Raw genomic sequence first — 19965 nt, 5'->3', positions numbered from 1 at the left:
CTTGAAAAATACAGTCTCCTTCCCCAACCCTGCTGTTCATCAAAAGAGTGCAGATCTGGTCCTTACGCAGTGTGAATGAAGGCCAGTCAGTTCACGCCGTGGACGATGACAGTTCCCCGTCATCGCTGGAACGTGTCCACTGGGACCAACCTGGCACCTGGGTCAGTAATGTAGACACTGAACCAAAATTTCTAGAACAGGTGGATGAATAAAGTCAGAATCTGACACTTGCAAAGGTAAAACTTAGTTGGATAAGATGGAAACTGCTTTATAACCTGTGTTTTCTCCTGGCATTTAGCCCTTATGGGGGAGATGTCTAGTTTAAGGAAACACAAAAGGGAAATAACAGGAGAAACCTCACGTGTGCGTTTGGACAGTTCACTCTGCCTCAATGCTTCCCCACACATGACCCCATTTAATCTTTCTGACTCTTGCATCGCAGAGGTTATTTTTATTCCCATCTAAACAAGGAGGAGGGCCAGGATTACAGTTCGAACAGGGTCAAACTGCTTGTGGGGCTGCAGTGTAAATTACTTCTTGCAACTCTAATCCCAGTCTTTCCCCATCCCGTCACAGCGGAGTAGAGAGTAATTATTGTAATACAACTTATGATAATGAGACGTAGAGACTTGGATAGACGTCCTCTGTTCCAGGCACTGTTCTAACTCCCCTTCCGGCAGATGAGGACACTGGTTAAGTAGATAAAGGGCCTTCAAGAATGGGTACGAGCCCCCCGGAGAGGCCTGGGTCACATGCTGGGAGCTCCCCTTTGAACCCGCCGTCTCCTCTCCCCAGGCCCCACCAAGGCCACGCAGCTGCCCCGTGGCAGAGCTGGAATGGCAGCCCAGGCAGCCTGGCTCCTGAGGGGTGTCATCATCCCGACACCCATCCCGAATTGCTTCCGTTCTCATCTCCTGGGTGCGGGCTACCTCCCCGTTCTCTCTTCTCTTCTCATCGGCCTGATAGTAGCAAAAACTAATCACAGTAACCTGGAAGGATTAAAGAGAACATTTTCCCCATGGGAAGGAGAGCTATCACATAGGATTTTAAAGATAGGCTGATTCATCTTGGGGTTCTCTTTATTTTTTGCATAATATTTTTATTGAGGTACGTCCAATAAAATGGACAAATCTTAGTGTACAGCTTGATGAATTTTGACATGTGTGTACACTAGCCATCTCCCTGATCAAGATACCAAACATTCCCACTAATTTCTTCCCCCTTCACCTAGTTCATTCATTTCCCCACTCACCTCCCTTACGGCCACCACCGGTATGTACTTTGTGTCTGTGAGCCTATTTCTGGTTTGTCTGTCTGTTTTTAGATTTCACATTGAAGTGAAATCATACGGTGTTTGCCTTCCTCTACGTGACTTAGGATAATACCCTCTAGGTCCATCCATGTGGTCCCAAGTGGCAAGATTTCCTTCTTGTTTAAAGCCTAAGTAGTATTCCGTTGTATGTATGTCGGGGGTTCTCTCTAAAAACACCCAGTTCTGCGCGTGACTTGGCTTCCGCAAAGCTCTGGATGGCTCCAGATGCCAGGTTCTCTGGCCTTCAGTGAATGGCTCTTCCGGGATGATTTGTCTTAGAAGGAACGACTGCTCATACTGTACCTCTCTGTGTTTGGTCACCTTCTTTGGGCTGGTGGGGGAAGGCAGCACAGGGAAATGTCAGAGAGGACTCATCCTTTTCATTTTCCCTTTCAAGGCATTTAAGATCAACAATGTCAAGGCAGCTATAACGCTGTTGTGAATTGTTAACTCGCTCATTTGCACACCACACCTATCGTGCTATTTGCATGATATTATGTGAGGAAACAGCCCTAAGTATTTTTAAGGTAGAGCCTTTTATCTCTGGCAGCACCAGAAAGTATTTGCAGACTGGTCTCAAGAATCCCATTAGCCTGGGACATGGGTAAGTTCCTGGAGGTGCAGGCATTTCTGTAAGTGGCTCCTAGCCCCTTAATCCTTTTGATCATTTGCACTGTGTATTTTTACACAGGCTCTTGTACTTTGAAGAAATAAAATAAAGAAACTTAAAGGTGAGTTTGACGAGGGCCTCTGCACATTGTTTGTCAATGCAGATGGATCTTGAATTTTAATGGAAGTGGTTTATTTTAAGCAGCCAAGTCTCTTAAACCTCTCCACAAATAAGGTCAGCACTCAGATTATGTCTGAAAGCGTTTGCTGGTGAGCAGAAATCTTTCCTGACCCCATATTGCTGCTACAAAAGAGGGGCCTAATCCTGTAAAACAGTCCTGGTAGCTTGGCAGTCAGTCACCCACAGCTGTGATTTCTCCTCTGGGCCTCTGCCTATGTGACATGTGCTGTCCCTTGGTGACCTCAGGTGCTTACATTCAGGAGCCTGGCTTGGGGTCCTAGAATGAGCCTGGGGTTCACATCTTGTTGAAACCCGATTGGCTCTTCATTGCATCCTGCCACTTACCACATTGTGTGAGGAAAACTTGTGTGGGGCTTTGGTTTCCTGATCTTTAAAATGGGGACCACATGTCCCTTGTAAAATTATTGTGAGAAATATGCCCACGATCATGGCAGCGTTATTCACAACAGCCAAGAGGAGGGAGCGATTCAGGTGTCATTGACAGATGAATGGATAAAGCGAATGTGACATACACATATAATGGAATGTCATTCAGCCTTAAGGATGGAAAATCTGGCGCGTGCTACAACATGGATGATGCTTGAAGACATTGTGCTCAGTGAAATAAGCTGGTCACTCACGCACCAAGTGCTGTATGATTGCATTTAGATGAAGTGCCTGCAGTAGTCAAATTCACAAGGACAGAGTGGAATGTTGGTTGCTAGGGGTTGGGGGGAAGGGAGAAATGGGGAGGTGGTGTTTAATGGATACAGAGTTCCAGGTTGCAAGATGAAGAAAGCTCTGGGGAAAGGACAGGGTGATGGTAGCACAACGTTGTGAATGTGCTTCATGCTACTGAGCTGCACACTTCAAGGTGGCTGAGATGGTTATTTTTATGTCGTGTGTATTTTCTACAATAGAAAAGAAATGGGAAAAAATTTGGGGGTGAGCATTAAAGAACATCTGGTAGGTAACGTGCCTGGCATTTCGTCATCTTTCAGTGAATAGTACCAGCTTTTCTTAGGGTTTGGACATTTTACTTTAATGGCTACGTGATATTTCATCATGTAGTTATGCCATCATTTGTGTCTTTTTTACCTGACTTTTAGATTTCTTGCAGTACTCCGCCATTGTAATAATACCAGAGTGAATCTGTGTATGAATGTATCTTTCCCATTATTTGGAGTTATATCTTTGAGATAGATTTCCTGGATCACTTAGTGAAGGTGAGTTAATCTTAAACTTTGTGATTCCTGTTCCATAAGCCATGGGGTTTCAAAAGGGTGTAGTCATTTACTCCGTCACCAGCCAAGTAAGGAGCCATTTTCATAGTTTCCTCATCAGCATTAGGTACCCTTTTAAGCAGTTTTACAAAATGCAGTAAGTAAACTCTGGTATGTTAATGTTTCAAGATGCATTTATTTGTTTATATTGCTAAAAATATTGATCCTGTTTACATCTTTTGCCCAGATTTCTAGTGTGGTTTCAGTGCTTCTCTTGCCAAATATATTTGTCATGTTTGTACCATATTGTTGCCATTTTTAATTTTCAGAGAGTTTTAATTCTTATGTAGTTAAGGCATGCATTTAAACATTTCAAAATACAAAATAATAATATTTTAAAGTGGATGAAAAATGGTTTTACAGTAGTATGATTATTGTACCTAATGTGTCTTCTTCCCATAATTCCATCATTCTGTTCGTATCTGTTAGTGTAAAATCTGTTTAATGCTAACTTACATGACTATTGTATTTGAATTAAAATTATGCAGACCAATTAATAACCCAATATAAAAGGGTATATAAAAATTAGAGCAAATAAATTAAAATTATTAATAAACATGACTTTTTTCTCCCCTCACTAATAATTAAATTCACTGAAATTAGAGCAGTAGTATACTATTTTCCAGCTATAAATTGTTAAGGATTAAAAACATTCTAATAGTAAATGAGACAGACTGTAACTCCACGGGAGGAAATATGTTCCCAGCCTGGGGCAAATAACCTTTGAAACTGAAATCAGTCAAAGGGAGAAATAAAGTGGGAGAAACCTGTTTATTGCCTACAAGCAGTTGTCCACTTCTTCTCACCTGTGTGTCTTGCAACCTGGCTGCAAAAAGGGACCCCACCCAACCTCTCCTGTCCAGATATGCCCTCACTCCTTGTAATTACCTACTGATACAGAGATAGACTATTTCTCTCCACCCCTTGGAAACACCTACTGGTATGGAGATGCACTAAGGCCAAGCAAGAGGTTCTGGAAATACTGCAATTTTACCCATATTGACCCTCAGATATGTTAGCAAAAGGGAGAGAACTTTATTAAGAGTAGTTTGGCACTAGGTGTCAAGAAACTTAAAAATGTTTATAAACATGGAATTAGAAATTCTGTTTATTTAACTATGGTTTGTGGCAGTCTCAGAAATGTGGAAAAATACTCACAATTATAGATAAAAATAGGATTCAGTCTAAATGCCCAATGACAGGGAAGATTGAATAAGGAATAGTGCAATCATACTTGGGATATCACATGCTCATTATAAATGGTATTTTCCAAAAATGTCAGTGATATGGGGACATACAATATGAGGGTAAGTGGAAGGATGATGCAATGATTACAATAAAATTAATTGTGTGTGGTCGTGTGCACACATACGCCTGTGTGTGTGTGTTTTACGCATATCCAGCAAGAGATGTGTAAGAAATATTGGTAGTATTTTTCTTATGTGATAGGATATAGGTGATATTTATTTTCTTTTTAATACTTTCTCATATTTTCTAAGCTTCATATTGTTTGCAAATTATTGTTTCTACAATCAGAATAAAATTAACATATTAAAAGAAGATTAAAGATAATGAAAAGATTACTTTCCTTTTCTGGATTCATGTTCACTTTACTCTCTTTGCTTTAATATACTGGACAAGAAGTCAAAGGGCATTTCTTCAGGTTTTGGTCCAGAAATTCACTAGCCATGTGACTTTGGACAAATCTACCTTATATGTATCTCAGTTTTCCCATTTATCAAAAGGTTATAAGAATTAAGATATGATCACCAACATATGGGAAAATACTTTTGCAAAGTAACGCATAAGTCCAAGGGGTTCCCAAAACTGCTCTGAGGTTTGATAATTTGTTAGAAGGACTCACAGAACTCAGTGAGAGCTATTAGCCTCACAGTTATGGTTTTTTATAGGGAGAGGATACAGATCAAAATCACCCAAAGGAGCTGACACCTGGGGCAGCCTGGGAGGGAGGCTTCCAGGGCAGAGCTTCTGTGACGTCTCCCTTGCAGTCAGGTCGTGTTACCCACCTGCCATACACCCATGTGTGACAATATGCAGAGTATTGCCAACCAGGAAGCTCACTCAAGCTTTGGTGTCTGGAGTTTTTATTGTGGCTTCATTACATAGGCATGGTTGATTAATCACCTGTGATTGAACTCAGTCACCAGGTAAACTGGTACTGTTCCCCAAACCCCACCCTCAGTCACATGGTCAGGCTTCCAGGCATAGCCAGCCCCAACCCTAACACTGTTGGGATGGCCAACCCTGCCCGAAGATTCAGTGTGCCCAGTCCCCAGCCTGAGAGTCTCAGTGTGGCCAGCCCTACCCTAAAGAAGGACAATTCTATATCAGGTGTGATATACATTACCTCCCAGAGGCCAAGGCAAAGGCCAGATCTCTATTTGGGCAAGGCTAAATTATTTACTACAATAAGGTGGCCAAAAATAGATGGACAATAAATTTAAATGTACAGATGATGTTAGCATGCAGGGGTCTGTTTATTATTTACTGTGTTATAACACTAAAATAAGGAAGGGCATGAATCCCATTGGTACAAACGGTGCTACAAATACCTGCTTCCCTGGTCCACAGAACCTCAGCACCACCTTTGTGAATGGGCAGGCTAACATCAGAGGGCATTTGCTACAGTAGCTGTTTGCCACACAGATGAATTAGGCTGAGAAGACATGACCCAGCTGGGTATATGAACCTGACCCTTGCCTCAGTGTTAACAGCAGAGCATATATGTCCCTTCATTAATAAATGTGTATAATGCAAATAAGTTATTGGTCTGTTTTTCTCAGGTTTCTCTAGCACCGTTTCACTCGTAGTGCCGCTGAGCTTACTACGTATAGTGTGGGATGACGATAAAAATAAATGGGTTCATTCCCCTTTGCAGAGTTTCAAGTCTCCAGCACCATATCAGATTGGATACATAAGGTTTCATAAGGGTGAGATTAGAAAAATGAATACCTGAGTTTTCTTCATAACATTAAAAACAATGAAGAGACATCATCATTGTCAGGCAGCTTGCTAGAGGACAACTGTGTGCTTTTATGGGGAAAGAACCAGCGACAGAGACTTAGGATGAAACTGCCAACTATCCTCCCACACTTCCTTCAGGTGGAAGAATTTTAGGGCTTTGTCTAGTGGCTTTTTGCAAACAAATAACTTGTAATGAACTGATGTTGTCAGTAAGTTTTGGTTGTATGTTCTGTTTCTTTCAAGGAAAAACTGGCCACGCAGAGGTAGTCCGAGTGGTGTTCCAGCCAGAACACATCAGCTTTGAGGAACTGCTGAAGGTCTTCTGGGAGAATCATGACCCGACCCAAGGTAGTTGAGTGAGCCAGTATTTAATTATCTTACTAATTACAGCTGGGATAATTAGTGTTTGAGCTGCATGGAAGAGATGAACCTTGAAATCACACAGGAGCTCAAGAATATGATTGCAGACATTTATTGACGGAGAAGAGGAGGGGCTGGGGAGAGAAGGGGCAAGAGAATAAAGGCTCCGCCACAGTCTGTGCCCCCCCCTCCCTTACAGCTGTCAGGGGTGGGAAAATTCCCACAGAGAAAGACGCCAGACAATGGAGATTCGTTCACCTTTGATTATTGCATTATTCCCCCTTAATGCAGTCTTTTGTCTACAAAATTAAAGTGTCTTTCTAGCAGCTCCAAAGTTTTCCTGATTTATGGTTCCTTTATTTCACTGAATTTAGCCTTTCTCATCTTTTGACGTTATCAGGTGTTTTTTTTTTAATGTCTGTGGGTGATAAAAAAGAAAGAACATAAAGGTAAAATGCAGCATTCACTGGGTCCACAATGCTCGGGTTGTTCAAATATTTCATTTTTCTTCTTTGGAATTTGTTATATGAAGATATTAATGTGTTTAGGCTATAAACAATGGTGGCTAGAAATTTTATTTGAATGCACGCACAAGCAAAAACCCCATGTTGGCAAATATCATTGTAATGTTCAATAATGAAGCAATTTCTAGATTTCACCCTAAAAGCCTTGGAGCACTGCTTTGCCAATGTGATGATCTGATATTATGAGGCTTATGAACTGCAAAGTCCAGTAGAATAGATGTGCTTTTCACAAACCCTGCTCATTCAGCAATCAACCTATCTAACAAAAGTATTTCCCTTTGGTGTCAGGTTTTTGTGTAGTGGGTATCGTGTGTTGGCTGTTCCCTCTTGAATGGATGTGTTTTTCCAAACGTGCATTGTGTTTTGTGGTGGAACCTTCGAATGACCCCTGCAGCATGGGAGTTGTGGTTCTAAGGACCATCGATGCCACAGTGATTTGCCAGAGGGCCAAGGTCAGAGCTATGGCAAGAATAGCACAGTGAGAAATAAGCCAGGACAAGGCAGGTCCAGGATCCAGGCGCAATCTTCCCATTCGAGTGAAGTCTGGTTTGACATGGAGGGATGAGTCCCTGGTGGGAGAGCTATGAGGAAGGGGGCAGGGGAGGTAGAAGGTTGGGGAGGACAAGAATACCATAATCAGAAGGCTCAGATGTCATCCCAAGTTGAACTGGAGTGTCGTATCATGTGAGAGTATCAGGCCTAATGACTTAGACGGGCTTATTTAGCTCATCAGGAAGCTCTGACCGGTTAGCATCATAAATAAGGATGTGGTGGCCATGAGCTCACGCTGGTAGGCTTTTGAGCCAGATGCAGAGCCACTCAGCCATTTGGTTCGCAAAGCCATGGGTCAGACAGGCTTTGCACTCTGAAACTCTCAAGGAGGCACACACGAGGAGCCCATGCTAGCCTGGAGTCATCTAAGAGGCGCCCTAGAGGCTCTCCAGATTGCTTTGTGCCTTTTCTCCTGGCCAACCGTGGTGCTGTGTCCTGGTAGAACCACTTTGTGCTTAGCCCCCGGCAGAATTTCAGAGATGAGGAAGGAAGTCTGTTATGTACTTCTCTCTCCTCTTAACTCTTACCCAATTTATCACTAACTTCACATTAATTAGGTCACTAGTACTGGCCTCTGAATCTTGACGGGAATTCTACCTTTAAAGAGTCTTAGAAGAACCTCTTGTTCTTCTCATCCTACATATCAAATTGGTCTCAGCTATGTCTCAGTCCTCCTTGAAATTCTTGGTTTACTGTCTGTGTGCATCTACTAGGGCTTCCATAACAAAACACCACAGACTGCAGGTTTAAACAGAATCTCACAGTTCTGAGGCCAGAAGTCCAAGACTAAGGTGTCATCAGGGTTGATTTCTCCAGAGGCCCCTCTCCTTGGCTTGGAGATGCCATCTTCTCCATGTCCTCATATGGTCTTCCTTCTGTGTGCACAAATCTCTGGTGTCACTCTCTTCTTACAAGGACACCAATCCATCAGATTAGGGCCCCACCCTTATGACCTCATTTAACCTAATTCCCTCCTTAAAGATCCTATTTCCAAATACAGTCATAGCGGGGATTAGGGCATCAACATACGAATTTGTGGGACACAATGCAGTCCATAACACTGGTTAATAATGTAACAACTTAGTGTACTATTCTTCCAAAGGCATTTTGATTCTAAAAGGAGGTTCATAAACTCTTGGACTGAAAGAGGCTTTAGAGGCCATTTGGTTAAACTTCAGCTTCAATTCTATAACCCAAGAGACGTAATTACTAATGACGGGGTTCACAGACAATGGGATTTGATTGTTCAGTGACATAATTTTTACCCTGGCATTTTGAACAAATTGCCCATGTAGAAGAAGAATTTTTCTACCCTTATATATATTTATTGCTGCTTAGAAGAGTGCTTTGATGCAGTGTATATATAGTTACAAATATTAAATCACAAGATATCTGATCTTCCCACATTACTATTAGAATAACTTTTTTTTTGGACAATTGGGTATAATGGGCCATGGTAGCAATCCTTTTCTGTCTTGCAGTTTCCCTGATGATTCTGGAAATAATGATTACATGACCCAGGCCTGGCCAATCACAGTGTCTTTTCCTGCTACTAATAGTGTTTGACAAGGAATGAGCATGTGACCCAAGCAGAACCAATTAGAGTCGTTCCCTGGGACTGTCGTAGGAGAGAAAAAGGTGTTCCCACTTTGCTGAGAAGGCTGAGGTGGAGGTGTTCATGTGTGGAGAGAGCCTGTCCATAGGAGAAGCACACAGGGAAGATGGCCAGAGGCGTGGAGAGATGAGAGATGCGAATAAAGACTCTTCAGGAGACTCTGAGGCCGCCTCAGCTCTGAGAGCTCTTAGGTTACCCCCGCCCCACACGTTTTTAACTTAAGCAAACTTGTTGAGTTTGTTACTTGCAGTAACAACAAAAATCCTAATGAATTCACTCATTCAACTTAAACCATCACTGTGCTCATTGCAGTCATTAACTGTTAGTTTACTGTGTTGATTGGCTCTAGACATCAGAGGTCTGAAGCCATTTGGCTAACAGTTTTATCAGTGACTCAGAGGTGGAGCAGAGGACTCTGGAATTTGTTTCTTTAAGACCTGTTGGTTTGATGAGGGGGTTCCTTAGTGATTCAGAAGTTAGAATTAGGGTTTACATTTTGGACTATATGGCATGAGAACATACCACATCATCTCAATATTTCTAAACTACTCTAAAAGACAAATAGTTCTGAATGACATTTGTGTCTACTCTGTTTACCAGGCCCTCTGTTAGGTGGTGCTAACCCCCTGAATCACTGTACTGAGCAGCAGTATCCAGCCTCTTGGTTAATACCCAGGGAAAATATATTCCTCTTGGAAGAAAATAGTTTAATCCCAATGTATGGAGATCAAATGAATATTCAGATAAACGTGGATAGACCACAGACCAAAAAAATTAACCTGAAGTCATTAAAATAAGTATATGTTAATATGGGAACATTAAAAGCAAAAAACAAGTTCAGAAGAACTCTGGTGTCAATGGATTTAACACTACCCCAGATTCCCAAATGTCCAAAACGTGTAGTCATGTGTAATTTCTCTGAGGTAGGAATTTGAAGCCCAGTCCCTGAAAGACAGGCATGAAGCAGGAGACGGCTAAGCAGCAGGTGAACTTGGCCATCTGACCCCCACTTCTTAATTCTCTGCTTGAAGTCATACGATGACTCCTGTCATGTTTCTCAGTGAAAGGTGGCCCAGAGAGGAGAACCACTCCCTAGAGCAGATGAGGGAAGTTGAGGTGTGTCAGACCAATTGCTCTCACTGAGAAAATGGATATTTCAGAAGACAACAACATGTTGGATTTGGTAGAGACTATGGTCTCTGAGGCACTGGCCCCCTCTAGGTTCTTCTCAGAAACAAAAGTCCCTGAAACTGCCTAAGAATGCTTTTGCTTCTGCCGGGATTGCTTATCCACAAAAAGACAAAACTTGAGAAAAGTTGAGAAGACCTTGATCTTTGATGTGAAGATATGTCCAGGAAACACAGGATTCTCAACAGAAATATGACTCAAGAGAAAAGTATTCTAATTAGCACGTTGAAAGTCTTTAGTACTTTGTTATAAAGTCATTAAAGATTTGAAGGGGCCATATACATTTTTCAATGACATCATTTTGTGGGAGAAGTGATATCCTAGAATGTTATTTGTAAAGGTGGGGATACTTGCTAATGTCAAGGGTCTACGATAGTAGAAACAGCAGGAATATAAAGTTAATTAAAGACCCCTTTCAGTTAATTCAGAATCTTCATGACATAGCCTAGAAAGAGAATATCCTGCATGTTCACTGTACTTCAGGGTACTGAAGCATCTGTCACGGAATCTACTGTCATGGGAAGGAGGAAATCCCCACGGTCTGCCGTTTTGAAGGGAGCAAAGCTGGTAGGAGAGCTGCCAGAAAGTGTAGGCTTTTAAAGATACGGGTGGGGGCGAGAGGCCTGTTATTCTGCCAGTAGGCGGCGAGTCCTGAGAGAGGGCTACTCAATGGGTGAGTTTCAGGTGAAGTGACAGACCTAATGGCTTCATTATGCATTTAGCCAGTAAATGGAGTAGACTTTTCTCTTAGTTTACCAATTACGACAAAACCTCTACTTTTGCTGAAGCACTCAGATAGCGCTATTTAAGCTAATGTGTCGTCTTCTAGCTTTCTATCTTACTCGGGGAACAAATATAGTTCCCTTAGGCTTCTGAGGATAAACTGGAGCATTCTCATCCCTGACCATGAGGTCCCCAAACTCCCCCAGTCTCTAGGCAACATGGGAGAGCCTGAGATTTAGGAGATTTGGGTTCTGGGCCCCTTTCTAACCACATGATCTGGGCCAAGATACCTGTTCAACCTAAACCTATGTTTTTTCATCTATAAAAAAGATAACAATATCTACACTGTATACTTCATGGAGTATCATAAGAATCAAATGAAGTGATGTGAAAATAACTTGAAAATCTTAGTGACAGATGCTTCATATTTATCATTTCATTTAACCTTTACCATAACCTTGTGAAGTGGGATTCATGGTCTTCATTAAACAAAAGAGAAAGAATGAAGTTCCAGAAGACTGACAATCCTGTTTGATGTCGATGGAGATACTTGGCCCAAGCTCTGTCTAAAGCTCAAGTCTGTTGTCTCTCCCGGGCCCAGCGCTCTGACTAGGAGGGACTCTTCTGAGGATGAACATTTGTATGGATTGCCCCATGGGATAGAGTTGTGCCCTTAAGTAACCTTTTTAAAACAAATTAATTTTACAGCATATTAAAATGCTGCTATGAATCCAATCACACTTTAAATCAAATGCCTATTTTAATAACTACCACAATGTCACAAACCTGCTCCAAAAACTGGAAATGCTCACACCCCTAATGCACTCTACAGCCTCTGGCCATGCCTGCTGCACAGCTGAATTTGTGGGCCTCTTGTAGTGGCTCCGGGCCTCCCAGGGGATGTGGCCACAGGTGGGGAGCCGCCCCAGGGCCCTCCTGAGGGAGCCCTGACCTTTCTGCAGAGGCCTTCTCCAGAGACTGCTAGTTGACCCCACTGTCAGTTCCCCCCTTCCCTAGGGTTGGAATTCTACCTAGACATGCAGCCACCAGCGAAGACTAACTTTCCCAGGCTCCTTATGGCTGAGCCTGGCCGTGTGCTGCAGTCCTGAGGACAGGGTGCCGGCACAGTGATGGAGTGCACCTGCTGGGTGTGTGCACCTATTGGGTGTGTGCCCCTGGAGAAGGGCCCATGCTCTTCCTCTTCCTCCCTCCCTGCAAAGTGCTCGCCGAGGTAGTGGCGAAGCACCTTGGCCCACGGGTGGGGGCCTGGCCTTTGGAATGGGGGAACTACAAGGCAGAAAGGCTCCAGAGGCACTGCTCCAGGCCAGACTACGCAAGAATTGTCTTTACACTACTGATATTTTGGTTCATTTCAAGCCTTTTCTTTCTTTTCTACAACAGCTGAACCTATATCCTTACTAAAATAGCCTTCAACGGTAAGCTGGAGAAGTACTCCCAGTTACTTTTCTGAAGAAGACCTTAATTAAAATGTTTCCTTAATTAAAACAGTTTTAATCAAATATCTTAAAAGAGTGCAGAATCGGGGGTTATGGGAGACAGGGCTCCCACCAGGTCTGCTGCGTTCTGGCCGGGTGACCTGGGACAGTCACATCCCCCCTGATCTCCACCCCCACGTGGCCTCCCGACCTTAGCCGTCTTTGCGTCTCATCTGACCACTACTGTAGCCTCCTAACGAGCCCGTCTTGTCCTTTCCAGTCCATTCTCCATACTGATCTGTTGAAAACAACAAATGATACCCCTCTCCTGCTCACGGCACTTGGCTGGTTGCCCACATTCTTTGGGGTGATATACCCTCTTCCATGGCCGGCCTAGCTTGGGGATCTGCGGAGCCCTGGCCTTTCTGCAGAAGCCTTCTCCAGAGACTGCTAGTTGACCCCACTGTCAGTTCCCCCCTTCCCTAGGGTTGGAATTCTACCTAGACATGCAGCCACCAACGAAGACTAACTTTCCCAGGCTCCTTATGGCTGAGCCTGGCTGTGTGCTGCAGTCCTGAGGACCAGGGTGCGGGCACAGCGATGGGGTGCACCTCTGTGTCTCTGCGTTCACTGCATCTCTGCTGCTGAGGCCCTTGCTCCCTCCATTCCTAGAAGACACTGCGCTCTCTAGCCCTGGGGCCTGTGCCGCCTCTGTCTGCCCACGGGTCTTGGCATGACTGGTTCCTTCCTTTCCTTCACCTTAAGGTGTCCTATCCTCAGCGACTCACCCTGGCCAAGGTGGAATGATTTTTCTGTTTACTTGTTAAACAACTGTCTCCTCTTCTGGAAAGTAACTTTGTATTAAGTAGTCTCTCATTGAACGAATGAATGAAAATCTCAGCTTTCCCAGCTGTACAACAGTTCCTACCCAACAGCCTGTGTTAGGATTATGGGGGAGTGGGGTCTGTTGTGCAGAGCCTGGGACTGGACAGGGAGTAGCTTCACCATAGGCAGTAGCCACTGTCCTTGTCCTTCCTGCGTGAGAGCTGTCTGACCAGCTCCTGCGGTTGACCTTCACCCTTCCTGACCCTACTATTTCTCTACCTTTTCTCCATCATTTTTCCCCAGCTCATGTTCCAAATGCCCTTAATCATTTCCTTTGCGTGGCCTGTGCCCTTTCTCTTCCATCAACTCCCCGGCATTCCCTCCCCAGCCCTTCTCTGACCTCCATGAGTTCCCAGTTGTCCCCGGAAAGCTTTGTGTGACTTGCCCCAGTGGCCATTCCATCTGTGGTGGGAAGCCTCATGGGCCACCAGGACCACACATCCTGGCCCGCTGCCTTAGCCCTTAGGGCCATAAGGAGGGGATTAATGGGGCACCTCAGCCCATGGTTGGCACTAGAGAGCCCCCAGCACCCTGCTCCATCCAGTGCCCTTAGACCCCACTCCCACCCCCCACAAAACATCCAAAGGCCTTGTTCTGGGCAGTTTGCTCCCTGGAGGCTTCCAGAGAATCAGGGATGGCCTTGGTCCATAGCCTCTTTCCAGGTGCTTGTAGATAAGTAAGCCCCACATGCTGTCTGCTGGGAAACATCAACTGGGGAGAAAAAAATGCTATATTCCTTCTGTTTCTCATCAACTTCGCAGTTAGGTGCTGGTGTTCATATGTGAACTTGCCAAATTAATATCTGAACTTCATTGTGCTGACCCTTTTAAGTTAGTTTTTTAAAATAAGTCACCAGTTTTGAAGGACTATCCTTTTTTTAGACCATGTATAAGGAGTCTATCATCTGCAGATAATTAGTGGGAATTATATTGTATTGCTAATGAGCAGATGTGCACACTTAGAGTGGAGGAACAGCTGCACACATATAAAATGCAAAAACGACCCAAACCCAGCATTATGAATTCTGAAAGGGATTTCATTCTTTTAAGAATTTCAGAAACAGGAAAAAATGAAACAAAGAATTTAACTGATATTTTTCTGTATTAATTGTTCTTTCAGTTGCACTTTTCCCTGCATAACATTATCATACATGTACACAGTATCTTTTCTATTTGCAAATGTGCTATTTGCACTTGCAAATTTCTCTCTCATATAGTACTATAGAGCTTATATTTAACATTTTTCCTTTGGTTTGCTAGGACTATAAGGGTTTGGTGCCTCCAGACCAAATGAAAGACTCTTACTGGGTGTCTTTCCGGGCTGGGCATCATGCTAGGCACTTATATATGTGCAATCCCACTTGATGCTTAAAGCAACCTGTGAATAGATGGTCTTAGACCAATTTTGCAGATGAACAAACATGCCCAGTGAGGTGAAGTGATTTGTCACATGCCAGTTATCACATGTAACAGAGCTGGTATTTGGACATAAGAGCTCAGTTCCAAACGTGTTGTCTCCATGTATGATACATGGACCCGCATGTTACTGACACTCTCAGCCAACAGAAAGCATAACACACCACGACAGGAAATAGCATATTATCCAAGGAAGAGTTTCTGTCCTCATGAGCACTATGTAATGTCCATCTTAATTTTATTATCCTGTTAAGGCTTTGCAAGAAGAAGAAGTTCACATAGTCTGGCTTTTGGAAACTTTCAACATATTTTAGATAGAAATGGTTATGTTATTTAAAATTCAAATAAATTGCTGAAATGGCATAAATCCAATAAAAAAAAACTCAGAAGAATTATACTACTTCATTATACCCACATAAACAAATACTAAATTATATAAGAAAAAAAATTTCAGAGTTGATAGCATCGGCAGGAACTAGAATTTCCAGGTTCTGGTAGTGACAGGCTAGGTTATTCAGATCAACTTTCTCACCAAAAGCTACTCAAAATGTTGGATAAGATATAAAAATGTGTTAAAAGCATAACATCAAATACCTGACAAAATTATTAGGAATTACCAGGTTAAAACTGAAGGGAAGACAGACACCTAGACAGATAAGCAGAAGAGTAAAAATAACTTTGTTCTGAGAAAATTTGCCAATTCCAGAAAAGTTGAATTTTGAGGGCCTCATTAAAGATATGGATGATGTGATAAACACAATTAAAACATGATTAAAGTATAATAAAACACTGTACCATACATGTGGGGAGTGTACCTTCTTAATCACACATGGAACATATACTAAGCCATAAAGGCTCAATATATTTTGAGAGGATTAAAATCATGTAGATTATGTTTCTCTTACCATAATGAAATTATGCTAGAAATCAATAGCAAAGTAATATGTAGAAATTCCCATTATGTTAGAAAATAAGAAATTTTCAAAATATCTTATGGGACAAAGATAAATCGTAACAGAAATTAGAAACTATTTTGAACTGTCTGGTAATTGAAATACTACACATCAAAACTTACAGGGCAAAAAAAAAACAACAACAAAAAAAAACTTATAGGGCATAGTTAAAGCAGTTCTTAGAGGGAAATAGCCTTAAATTTGTATATTAGAGGATGTGGAAGACTGAGCTAAGCATCCATCTCAAGAACTTAGAACATCAACAACAAAATAAAACATTGAACAGCAGAACAAAAAGGCATCCTACAGTATGGGAGAATATATTTGTAAATGACATATCCAACAAGGGGTTAACATCCAAAATACATAAAGAACTCTCACACTTCAACACCCAAAAAGCAAATAATCCAATTAAAAAATGGGCAGAGGATATGAAGAGACAATTCTCCAGAGAAATTCAGATGGCCAACAGACACATGAAAAGATGCTCCACATCACTAATCATCAGGGAAATGCAAATTAAAACCACAATGAGATATCACCTCACACCAGTAAAGATCGCCACCATCCAAAAGACAAACAGCAACAAATGTTGGCGAGGATGCGGAGAAAGGGGAACCCTCCTACACTGCTGGTGGGAATGTAAGCTAGTTCAACCATTGTGGAAAGCAATATGGAGGTTCCTCAAAAAACTAAAAATAGAAATACCATTTGACCTGGAAATCCCACTCCTTGGAATTTACCCAAAGAATACAACTTCTCAGACTCAAAAAGACATATGCACCCCTATGTTTATTGCAGCACTATTTACAATAGCCAGGATATCAAAGTAACCTAAGTGTCCATCAGTAGGTGAATGAATGAAGAAGATGTGGTACATATACACAATGGAATATTATTCAGCCATAAGAAAGAAACAAATCCTACCATTTGCAACAACATGGATGGAGCTGGAGGACATTATGCTCAGTGAAATAAGCCAGGTGGAGAAAGACAAGTGCCAAATGATTTCCCTCATTTGTGGAGCATAACAATGAAGCAAAACTGAAGGAACAAAATGGCAGCAGACTCACAGACTCCAAGAATGAACTAGTGGTTACCAAAGGGGAGGAGGGGTGTGGGAGGGAGAAGGGGATTGAGGGGTATGATGTTTAGTACACATGGTGTGGGGGTCCCTGGGGAAAACAGTGTAGCACAGAGAAGGCACATAGTGATTCTGTGGCATCTTGCTGCACTTGTGGACAGTGACTGCATTGGGGTATGGGGTGGGACTTGATAATATGGGTGAATGTAGTGACCACATTGTTTTTTCATGTGAAACCTTCATAAGAGTGTATATCAATAATACCTTAATAAAATTTTTTTTAAATAATAAAAAAAATAAAACATTGAAGGAGGAAAAATAATAAGGAACAGAAATTAATTAAATGGAAAGTAAACAAGTAGGATCAGTAAAGCCAAAAGTTAGAATTTCAAAATGGCTAATAAAACTGATAAAACTTTGGTAATTTGATCAAGAAAATAATGAGAAGGCACAAATACCTGAATCAGGAATAATAAAATATGGTATCAGTAACAAATAAACAACTTGATGTCAGTAAATTAGGAAAGTTAGATGAGACAAATTCCTTAAAAATGTAACTTAAAAATTAATAGAACTCCCAATCATTAAGAAATTGGATCAGTATTTAAAAAGCTTCTCATTAAAGAAACTAAGTTCAGACGACCTCATCAATGTGTTCTACCAACATTTAAGGAATAATTGTGATCTTCCATGGACTCTTCCAGAGATTAAAGTAAGATGTAATTCATCTTATGATTCTTTCATAATCTTGATACCAAAACCTGGAAATATGAGGAAAAATTATAGTTCAGCTTTATTTGAATTTATATGCAGAAATCTCAAAGTATTAGCAAACTGAATTTAGTAATATATAGGATATATAATACATCATGACCAATTTAGGTTTCTTCAAGGAATGCAAGCTTGGTTTAATGTTTTAATATCAACCAGTATTTCACCACAGTAGCAAATTAAAAGAAAAGCATATGATTATCAAAACAGATACAGAAAAGGTATTTAATATAATTCATTATTTGTAAATTTCACATGTATCTATAAGATGATTTTGTTGATCTAATAGTGTATAAAGCCTATAGTAAACATCATCCTTAGCAGTGAAACTACATTGCTGCCATTACAGCTTCTAATCAGGATTGTATTGTGGGTCTTAGCTCAGGCAATAAGGTAAGGAAATAAACAACATGCGTAATGATTGAAAAATATGGCAGAACTCTATATACTTTTCCTTACCTGGACATATTTCCCATCCTCCCTTGTGGCCACGTGACAATGAGTTCTGGCCAGTGAAATGTGGACAGAAATGACATATGCTACTTCTAGACCTGGCCCATAAGCACCTCCTGTATGATCTTGGAACGTTTTCTTCACCTGTCTGTTAGCTGAATATGAATGCCAAGGGAAACCTTTATAGCAGCATACTGAAGGTAGTTGTCCTGTCAGCCCAGGCACGTGAAGAGTTAATGAAACAGAACTGCTCCCAACTCCTTTTTATTGATTGGACTTTGAATGATCAAGAAATAAAGTTTAATAAGTTAAACCACTAGAATTTCAGAGTTCATTTATCAGGAATTGATACCTTGAGGTAGAATGCTACCCAAGACTAAAAAACATGGCACTGGCTTAGTGGTTAGACTGCTGAAAAATCCAGTAGTGGGTCTTGCTTATGGTTAGTGAAGGTATCAGTTTTCTCCAGACTGTTTTATAAATTCAGTGCAAACCCAATTTGATGAATGAATGCTTCATTTATATATCCCAAAGTTTTTCTTGTAATTTTTGGGGTTTTTAAAGCAGATTCTGATGTTTATGCAGAAATGCAAGAGTTCAAGAAAAGCAAAGAAATTTTTTGGTGTGTGAAACCTTCATAAGAGTGTTTATCAATGGTACCTTAATAAAAAAAATGTAGGAAGAAGAAAAAGAAAGAAAAGCAAAGATACTCTTGCATGAGAATAAGAGACTGAGAGGACGTAATTTTCTAGCTACCAAGACTACTTATAGAGCAGCAGTTGCCACCAAAAACTGTTAGATTTAATAAACAAATTTAGTGAAGTTGCAGAATACAAAATTAATATGCAAAAATGCCTTGTGTTTTTATATACTAATAACGAACTATGAGAAAGAGAAAACAATGCCAATTACAATTATATCAAGTAGAATAAAATAACTAGAAATAAATTTAACCAAGAAGGTGAAAAACCTGTACACTGAAAACTACAAGACACTGATAAACAAAACTGAAGAAGACAGAAATAAATGGAAAGATATTCTGTGCTGGACTGAAAGAATTAATACTGTTAAAATGTCCATACTACCCAAAGCAATCCATAGGTTCATTGTAATCCCTATCAAAATCCTGATAGAATTTTTCACAGAAATAGAACAAATTTGTATGGAATGACAAAAGATCCTCAATAGCCGAAACAATCTTGATAAAGGAGAACAAAGCTGGGACCATCAGGCTCCTTGATTTCAAACTATATAACAAAGCTGTACTAATCAAAACAGTATGATATTGGTATAAAAACACACAAAGATCAATGGAACAGAATAGAGAGCCCAGAAATAATTCCATGCATATTTGGTCAGTTAATTTACAATAAAAGAGGCAAGACTGTGCAACAGGAAAGGACAGTCTGTTCACTAAATGGTGTTGGGTAAACAGCGACATGTGAAAGGATGAAACTGGACCACTATCTTAGACCAGGCACAAAAATTAACTCAAATGGATAAAGACCTGAATGTAAGACCAGAAACCAGAAAACTAGAAAAATCATAGGTTGTAAGCTCCTTGACGTTGCTCTTGGTGATTTTTTTTTTTTTGGCTCTGACTCCAAAGCCAATAACAGCAAAAGAAAAAATGAAG

General features: G+C 41.2%; 1 protein-coding gene across 1 annotated transcript in view; it reads left to right on the top strand.

Annotated features, from left to right (window-relative positions):
- MSRA (methionine sulfoxide reductase A) overlaps positions 1-19965 on the top strand; it is a 376285-nt gene that overhangs the window by 245458 nt on the left and 110862 nt on the right. Inside the window, exon 4 of the mRNA XM_036888793.2 lies at positions 6614-6718. Coding sequence (XP_036744688.2) covers positions 6614-6718 — 105 coding nt within the window. The remainder of the gene's footprint in view (positions 1-6613; positions 6719-19965) is intronic.

The sequence above is a fragment of the Manis pentadactyla genome, chromosome 1 (genome assembly GCF_030020395.1).
Source record: "Manis pentadactyla isolate mManPen7 chromosome 1, mManPen7.hap1, whole genome shotgun sequence".
Classification (NCBI taxonomy): Eukaryota; Metazoa; Chordata; class Mammalia; order Pholidota; family Manidae; genus Manis; species Manis pentadactyla.
The sequence above is the reverse complement of the archived record's forward strand: the minus strand, read 5'-3'. Positions and strand labels throughout refer to the sequence as shown.